Here is a 9555-nt window from a genome sequence, read left to right as displayed (position 1 = left end):
GTTTGAACCCTTTCCTATATATATATATATAAACACGCAAATTCGATGTTTCAAAATTTGTCTTAAAAATACTTTTTACTATATGTCGACTCTTAAAACTTGAGGTTTGATCTTTTCAGTATTTCATTCTTCACACTATGTAAAACCTTGATTAAAAATGAAAATAGTTTTAACTCCCAATAATACCTTAAGAGAAGACCTTTGCACACCACAAAGGTTTGATTTGAGCATTTCGAAAAAGTAAAGGGTTATATTTGTAAATTTATAAGACCCCTTACCTTTATTTTTTATTTTTTATTTATTATTTTGCCTTTCAAATTCGGCCTTATTTAAATGTGAATCGACCTCACAAAATTTCCCAAATTCGAAAGGCAGGGAAACACAGCGGAAATCCACACAAGATTTCTCAATCGTAGACCCAGATTTGCTCGATCGATTTCTCCAATTACTCTCATTCATCTGAAATCATGGTAAGTGAACTCACAATCTTCCAGTATTTTATCCGCTCATTCACATTCACTAATGAACAAGCTCGATCAGCCACGTTTTTCTAGTATGTTTTGTTCGGTTTCAGAAGTTCAGTGCGATCTGTACAATCATACCTGTTAGTATGTATGCCGATGTTTGTGATAGTGTTGCTTGTTGCTTTTTTGTTCTTGTTGTTGGCTTTGATCTAAATCTTTGTGTGCGGTGGTTGATTTTCGATAACGTGTGATTAACGTATTTTCGTTGATGATCTTGCGTATTGTGATCTTTTTCGGTATAATTTGACGTTGATTTAGATTAGTTTTTCAATTATTAGATCGAGCAGTGGCTATTGCCAGGAAGCAATTGCGCTAATGCTCGTAATCCTACAATTTGCCTAAAAGTTCGCGGGAGTTCTGATTTTTCTATTAAATCTTACTAATCCTCTGCGTTGAGACTTTCATTATAAAGGTACAAGTTATAGTTCCAGTAACAACAGTGACCAAGATCATACTAACGGGCACTCCAATCATAGAAATAAGAAACATCATCAAAAGGACGATCATACTTCATCATACGGTGCTGGAAACTTTGGATTTGCACACTTGTGAGGTTCATATGTAGATATGAACGTATCTAGTTTGCCTTTAGCAAAAGAAGTTTCATGTAGATAATTTGACTGTTATTTATGCATTTTGAAGGCCACACTCCTTAGTAATGATTAATCAAATTTGTAGTGGTTGATTGCTTGGTAGAAAATGGTGTGTGATATGAAATGGCTTGCAAGGGAATTGGGCTCTGGTCGGTGGACTAGGCTTGTCTTTTGTATTTTCTTGTTGAAGCACTGAAGTCTCTGTATTGCTGTATTATGTAGTTAATCTTATGATCTTGTTACCAACCAAGTATCTATGTCTACTTTATTTGCCCTTTTTATATACTGGTTAATTGATAATTTGTCAACATTATAGGCCAATGCAGCATCCGGGATGGCTGTGCATGATGAGTGCAAGCTAAAGTTTCTAGACTTGAAGGCAAAGAGGACCTTTCGCTTCATCGTTTACAAAATTGAGGAGAAACAGAAGCAAGTTGTGGTGGAAAAGCTGGGAGAACCAGCTGAAAGTTATGAAGATTTCACAGCATGCCTCCCTGCTGATGAATGCCGATACGCTGTCTATGATTTTGATTTTGTGACAGCAGAAAATTGCCAAAAGAGCAGAATTTTCTTCATTGCATGGTAATAATCGTTTCAATGTTTCTCATCCTTCCGATTACAAGCTTTGTGTGTGACTCATAGTCATGTCAATCTGTTTTGAAAGGTCCCCGGACACTGCAAGGGTGAGGAGCAAAATGATCTATGCAAGCTCGAAGGACAGGTTCAAGAGAGAACTTGACGGCATTCAAGTAGAGTTGCAAGCAACCGATCCTACTGAGGTGGGCCTTGATATTATTAAAAGCCGTGCTAACTGAAGCATTGAATGGAGATCCCCTTCTTCATAGAATCTCATCGTTTATGTTAAATGTCTAATGGTTGTGGAAAGCAGGATGAACATTTAGGTACGATATCGCCTGCCTTACCTGCTTTACCTTTCAAGTTGCTTCCTCAAGAATTCTATGAATTCTGGTATAAGTTGTGATGTTTTCTGTGTGATCCTACAAAAAAGAAATATGAATGGGTATTTGTATGTTCGTTTGATTTTCGCACTCAGCTTCTGCATACTGAAATTCGAATACTGACCAACCTTTTTGCTTACTTTTTACTGTAACATGTAAGCCACACATACCAAATGTTTGGTGGGCAAATATACGAGCTTCTTATAGTTTTATGGCCTTACAAATATTGTGCTATTCAGTGACAGCAATGGCTTGATTCTATCAGTATGAAAATTGTGCTAGTTAACCAGTAGTTTGTGGGCAGGCATTAAAGGCTGATTCTGTGTACTTCAATTGAACTGTCATATTCTAGTAGTTAACACCGCAACCAAATACACGAGGCCAGTTATTTAGGAGAATAACTTTCTTACGTCAATGTCTTTGTCTAACAGAAACGTCTCTTCCTAGCACAATAATGCCTTAAAATCTCTTAGAAGGTCTCACATATTTAAAAATAATCTGTTAGAAAGTTAATTGGCTAACTTGTGGCTTCCCAGTCAAGAATTTAGGTGCAGTTTACCAAACGCTTACCCGGGTAAGCGCTTATCAAGTCACTTTACTTTACCGGATGAATATGGCAAGGACTAAGAGTCTTACCCGATAAGAGCGAAGGCAAGAATCTCGAGTGTTACCTAGTAAGTGAAGACGAGGACTCTTACCATGATTAGCGCTTACTGGGATAAATTTTTTCATACGATGCATTTTAGTGAATAAAATCTTGCCCTGATAAGCTAATGATAGTGTTGAATTTTGATGTATCCATGAGGGAGTATTGATAGAAGAACTTTTGTGGGTTATAAAAGGGAAGTGTTATTGTGAGATGTAGTTGCATGTTTTAGTATATATAATGTTGATGATTTACATGTGAAGGTATTTGTTAGTATGGACGGACCTAATGTAGAGCATATGGCGTCTCGTGTCATTGTATTGTTCATCCATTGTACTGAAGAAAAAAAAATAGAGTTGTGAAAAGTGTCATAGTATTAATTTATTGTGCTACTATATATATTTTGAATCTACAGTGAAGATATAAGTTTTCCTTGTAGAGTTGGTTTGCAACCCGATTTCAAATATTGTTAATGTCATTTTCTTAGTTTTTCACCTTTTAATTTCAAATTTGTTATGTTTTTGGAAAAGAATTCAATAAAAGACTTGAGCATAAAATCTCATATATGAAAAACAATGAACTAACCAATTGATTTTATAAAAAATATTCTTATATTTATTTTTTATAGTTAAATGGTATAATGTTTGAAAAATATTCTAGATGCTTCCATGTTTGTTAGAAAAACTAAGAGGTTGTTTGTTTACCACTTAATAGTTCCATTAAGAGGCAGACTCTGAATCGTTAAGAGGTGAATCTTGTTTCGGAAAAAAAAAAATCTGCCTCTTAATGGTTCCAAAATCCTCTGAATGATTTTGTATCCTAAGCCTTCTTTAACCATTCAGCATCCTAATTTCATTGTAAACAATTACCAAACAACTATATTTCATTTTAAACTATATCATAAGAAACTCTTAATTATTTTATACCAAATTATTCAGCAACTGTGAAAGAAGTAAAATCCATGAGAGAAGTGTAAGGGGCTGTTTGTTTGGCTCTTAATGGTTACATTAAGAGCCAACCTCTTAATCGCTAAGAGGTCAAGGCTGTTTGGCAAAAAAAAAAATACTCTGAATGGTTACATTTTCTCTCTTAACCATTTTGCATCTAAAGGGTCTCTAAACCATTCAGACTCCTCTTTTTCCCTATTTGCCCTCTCCCAACATTCCTCACATCGCTCTGTCGCGTCCTCCCCCCACCCTACGATCGCCGTCGCCTCGTCGCCGCTGTCGTTCGTCGCCGCCGCCGTTCGTCACCGCCGCCTCTCGTCGCCGCCGCCTCTGCCTCTCGTCGCCTTCCACATCCTTGCAATTCCTTGCAAAGATGCTCGTCGCCGCTCCTCTCCTGTCTAGGGTTTGGTTTAGGGATTAGCATTTTTCTTTGGAAATTGATGRTGTTTATTGYTAATTTCATGTTTRTAACAATGTTAMTGATGATTGGATTACCKACATWTTGCAATTTMWTGAGRATTWGATAYTGAYATGAAGAACARCATCTTYGCAATTTCTTGAGGATTACCGACATCTTTTTCTTTGGAAATTGATTGTATTTCTTGAGGGTTAAAATGGTAATTTGTTATCATTCAGAGAACAATTACCAAACAACCTTGTTTCATTCAACACTTAACTATTCTGATCCTCTTAGCCATTCTAACCTCTTAATTATTCTGAACTAAATCATTCAGCAACTGCCAAACAGCCCCTAATTGATGGGGGAGACATGGTTTTGAAAAAAATAAAGCATGGAAAACAAGGGGCGAAAAAAGATACCACTCTCCCTTCTCTTCCCTTTGTTAGTTTAAAATACCTTTCCAAGGTCAACATATAAATTACACATATCACATGCCTTATTTACATCCTTAAACAAAAACAACTGTAATTGTTTCAAGCAGCATTTGAGCAATTGGATTTGTTAATTCTTTCAACATTATTTGAGAAATAAATGGTTTTTAGTGATTTGGATTTCGTAAAAGAATTTACAATTTTTGGTGTGTTTGGTTTGTAGGATTTGAAATGTATTTGATTTTCATTTTTATAAATAATTTATAAAAAACAAATTATAAAAATAATTAAAGATTATGTTTTTATTAATTAGTTATTAGAAAACAAATGTTTTCAAAAAAATTACACACAAATCCTTTGAAATTCCATGAAATGCCAACAAACCTCATGAGATTGCCAAATCTTGAGATTCCAAGTCCAATTAATTCTTCAAACCAAATATGAGATTGAGATGAAATTGAAATCCAAATCCAAATCCAAATCCCTCCAAATACTATCTGATTCTATAAAGCAACGGGACTTAAAGGATTTATGTCTAGTTTTTGTTGCTTGCTTTCTATTCGTATTCTATTAACGCCAATCTCCCCATGTGCGGACCTACCATGGTGGTTACGGTGGCACGTGCCATCGTATCATTTCTCCATTGAAAGGTAAAAAAAAAATTAGGTTCGTGAAAGGTGCAACCGTATGTATTTTGAAACTACGATAAGAACAAGTTTTATTTGGTAGAGTTGGTTTGCAAGACTTTTATTCTACTCTAGACCCAAATTCAAATGTTGTTAGTGTCATTTTCTTAGTCAAATAGTGCCACCGATTGAATTCTTTTCCGTATATTTGTTTCTTATAGTCAACCGATGCAATTGTTTGAAATCTTTTCCCTATATTTTTTTTCTTATAGTCAAATGGTGCCATCGTTTGAAAAAAAATTATGGGTCCTTCTCTGAATCTCCCCTCACTTGAAATATTTATCTGGTCATTTCGTTTTTCCGACTTCATGATCTTCTAGTTTATTTACTCGCCGGCTATACAAAAAACTCGGTCCTTCTTAAAAGAATTTAGTTCATACATGATTTAGAGTGATTCTTCTAACTTATAAATATCATTTTATATTTTTAAGTCCAATTTAGTCTTTTACTCTTTTAGTCGATTTCAATTTTGACTTTAAAAAAATATTAAGAGAATGATTCTTCTAACTAAACTTCATATGTTACTTTGTCATTTTAAAATACATTTATTATTTAATTTGTACCATTTTTAATATAATATATCATATAAATTCTTATATTTCGTTTATTTATCAATGTAGTAGTTGATTTATAATCTTGTACACGGATCTCAAAAAAACCGAAGGGAAAATCTAAAAGAATCCAACAAACTTTCTCATTTTTAATGGTTTAGTCTCTAAATTATTTTTTAATTGAAAAACCCATTAAACTTTCTCATTTTAAATGATTAAGTCCTTCAATTATTATTTTTTAATGAACAAACCATTAAACTTTCACATTTTGAATGATTAAGATCTTGAATTTAAAATAAATAAATAAATAAATAAATTATTGAACTTTTACTAGTCGGTTAATATAATATTTTTGGGGTTAAAAAGATGGAGGTAACTAGTTTTTAAAAGTGACGGTTTATTTATTAAAAAAATGTTCAAGTACTTAATCAATTAAAATAAAAAAAATCTAACGGTTATTCATTTAAAAAAAGAAAGTTTGTTTGTTTTTTAATTAAAAAAATAGTTTAAAAACTTAGGATTGTTTACCAAACGTTATTCAGGTAAGTGTTTACGGAAAAAATTCAATATTATCACTTACTTATGAGACATGAACGGACCTATTATAGGGCATACGGTGGCACGTGCCATCGTATTATTCCTCTGTTGATAGGTAAAAAATATTTGGGTTCGTGAAATGTGCAACCGTATTAATTTGTTGTGTGCCACCGTATGTAATTGAAACTACAATAAGAACAAGTTTTATTTCGTAGAATTGGTTTGCAAGGCTTTTATTCCACCTCAGACCCAAGTTCAAATCTTGTTGGTGTCATTTTGTAACAACCCACAATTTCCACATACAGATAATCCACATGATATTTCTCATATCCCAGAATGTAATATCGTTTACAAAATACAGACTAACAAAAACTTTCTTCAATACATTTGTAAGCAACTAATTTCTTCAATTCTAAATTTTTCCTTTGCTTTTGTCCTGCGAGGTACGATGACCTGCAAAACAAGTTAGTTCAACAACTAAGCGGTTTAAATGAACCCGGTTGATACTTGAGCGATTTAAATATCCGGTTGCCTCTTGAGGGATTTAAGGCAAATCCGGTCAACCCTTGTCCGGTTTAGGTAGAACCCGGACACCTCTTGTCCGGTTTAGGAGTAATCCGTACAACATTTAATATGATTCCAAAATAAGGCAGTTCTAATAGCAATGAATTGAATACCAACAATTTATACTCAAAACAGAATACACTCACCTTAGACAAGAATCCTGATTCTGAATTCTCTTCTTCTTTGCTGCCAATCCGTATGATTAAAAAGGAGAATTTCCTATTATAGCAAGAGTGTAAACTTTTTCATCTAGACCAAAAATTTCTATATATAGTAATAAGGGAATAAGGTGGGCGGTGTCTCCAACCGACTCCCCCTCCTTTTAAAATTATTCCCCCTATATACACACCTCAACACCTTCACACACACACACACACACACACACACACATATATATATATATATATATTCAAAAATCTTAAATTAAAACTCGTAACCCGAATATTACAACATTCCCTCCTTAAAAGAATTTCGTCCCGTAATTCCATTTAAGCAAAAAGATATGGATACTTCATCCGCATCTCTGATTCTGATATCCAGGTAGCGTCTGGTCCCTTGTGATAACGCCACTGAACCTTTACTAACCCAATTTCTTTATTTCGCAACTTCTTTACTTTGAAGTCAGTAATAAGTTCAGGGGTTTCTTCATAACACAATCTCTCATCAACCTTAATCTCAGGTAATGGTACTGCCACATCCAAGCTTATTAGACACTTCCTTAAATTTGACACATGAAACGTGTCATGGATTCCGCTTAATTCTAAAGGAAGTTCTAGCTTGTAGGCCACTTCCCCAATCCTTTCAATAATAGGGAATGGTCCAGCATACGTTGGACTTAATTTCCCCCTTTTTCCAAAGCGTACCATTCCTTTCCAAGGCGATCTCTTTAGCATTACTTTATCACCTACTTGGAATTCAATCGGCTTCCGACGTTTATCTGCATAACTTCTTTGTCTATCCTGTGCCAATTTCATTCGTTCCCGTATTACTTCTATTTTATCTGCAATTTGCTGAACTAACTCAGGCACAACTAATTGTTTTTCACCTATTTCATTCCAATACAAAGGAGTTCGACATTTGCGTCCATACAGAACCTCGAAAGGTGCTGCCTGAATACTCGAATGGTAGCTATTGTTGTACGCAAATTCTACCAGAGCCAAATGACTATCCCATGATCCTCCGAAATCAATGACACATGCTCTCAGCATATCTTCTAAAGTTTGGATAGTTCGTTCACTTTGTCCATCTGTTTGAGGGTGATAAKYTRTACTTAGCTTAATTTGCGAACCCATTTCTCTTTGGAAACTTCTCCAAAACATAGAAGTGAATCGACTATCTTTATCCGAAACAATTGATAGAGGAGCACCATGACGTGTCACTACCTCATCAATGTATAATTTTGCCAATTTCTCCATTGGATATGATTCTTTCATAGGTAAAAAGTGTGCAGATTTGGATAACCGATCTACTATCACCCATATAGCATCATAACCTTTTGATGTTCTTGGCAATTTGGTTATGAAATCCGTAGTGATGTGATCCCACTTCCACACTGGAATTTCTAAAGATTGTAACTTACCCTAAGGACGTTGGTGTTCAATCTTTACCTGAAGACATGTTAGACATTGCTCAACATGCTTAGCTATATCCTTTTTCATACATGGCCACCAATAATATTGCTTCAAATCCCGATACATTTTATTTGTACCTGGATGAATTGCAAAACGTGACTTATGAGCCTCACCCAAAATACGTTTTTTGAGATTATCATAGCATGGTACCCAAATTCTATTCTGGAATTTCCAGAATTCTCTGTCATCTCTCACGAAATCAGATATTAATCCATCCAATCTTTCCTGTTTGATCTTATCCTCCTTCATTGCCTCATATTGAAATTCTCGCAATTCTTCCTGAATATTTGGTAGCAACTCAACTCGTAAAGCTATAGCTTTGATAGTTTCACTTTTCTCTTGTCGACTTAGCGTATCGGCTACTACATTTGCCTTTCCGGGGTTATACAAAATTTCACAGTCATAATCACTTACCAATTCCAACCATCTTCTCTGACGCATATTTAGATCTTTCTGATAAAATAAATGTTGCAAGCTCTTATGATCTGTGAAAATTTGACATTTTGTTCCGTATAGGTAGTGCCTCCATATCTTCAAAGCAAATACTACTGCTGCCAATTCCATATCATGAGTAGGGTACTGCCTTTCATGATCTTTTAATTGTCTGGAAGCATAAGCTATTACCTTTCCACGTTGCATCAGTACTCAACCTAAACCCATCTTTGACGCATCACTGTATACCACTAAATCTTCCATTCCATCTGGCAGAGATAGAATTGGTGCACTACATAACTTGTCCTTTAACATTTGAAAGGCCTGAGCTTGCGCTTCACCCCACTCATATTTCACATTCTTCTTGGTTAGTTTCGTTAATGGAGTAGCTATACGAGAGAAATCCTGTATAAACTTACGATAATACCTAGTCAATCCCATAAAACTTCTAATTTCAGTTGGAGTCTTTGGGGCTTCCCACCTTTCAATGGCTTCAATTTTGAGTGGATCTACTTTAATACCTTCTTTTGAGATAACATGCCCCAAAAACTGGACTTCTCGCAAACAAAATTCACACTTTGACATCTTTTGCTCATGGTTAAGCAGAATCCCGTATAAAGTAGAAAGAGAAAGAGCGGACATGTCGTTTGACAG

General features: G+C 34.9%; 1 protein-coding gene across 1 annotated transcript; it reads left to right on the top strand.

Annotated features, from left to right (window-relative positions):
- The first annotated feature begins 341 nt into the window (after positions 1 to 341).
- LOC112509547 (actin-depolymerizing factor 1) lies at positions 342 to 2213 on the top strand. Its single transcript, XM_025114551.1, has 3 exons — positions 342 to 470; positions 1434 to 1699; positions 1782 to 2213. The coding sequence occupies exons 1-3, from the start codon at positions 468 to 470 to the stop codon at positions 1930 to 1932; spliced, it is 420 nt and encodes a 139-aa protein (XP_024970319.1). The 5' UTR covers positions 342 to 467; the 3' UTR covers positions 1933 to 2213.
- The last annotated feature ends 7342 nt before the right edge of the window (positions 2214 to 9555 follow it).

This window comes from Cynara cardunculus, assembly GCF_001531365.2.
Source record: "Cynara cardunculus var. scolymus isolate 2C chromosome LG 3, CcrdV1, whole genome shotgun sequence".
Taxonomy (NCBI): domain Eukaryota; kingdom Viridiplantae; phylum Streptophyta; class Magnoliopsida; order Asterales; family Asteraceae; genus Cynara; species Cynara cardunculus.
This window is presented reverse-complemented; position numbering and strand designations above follow the sequence as displayed.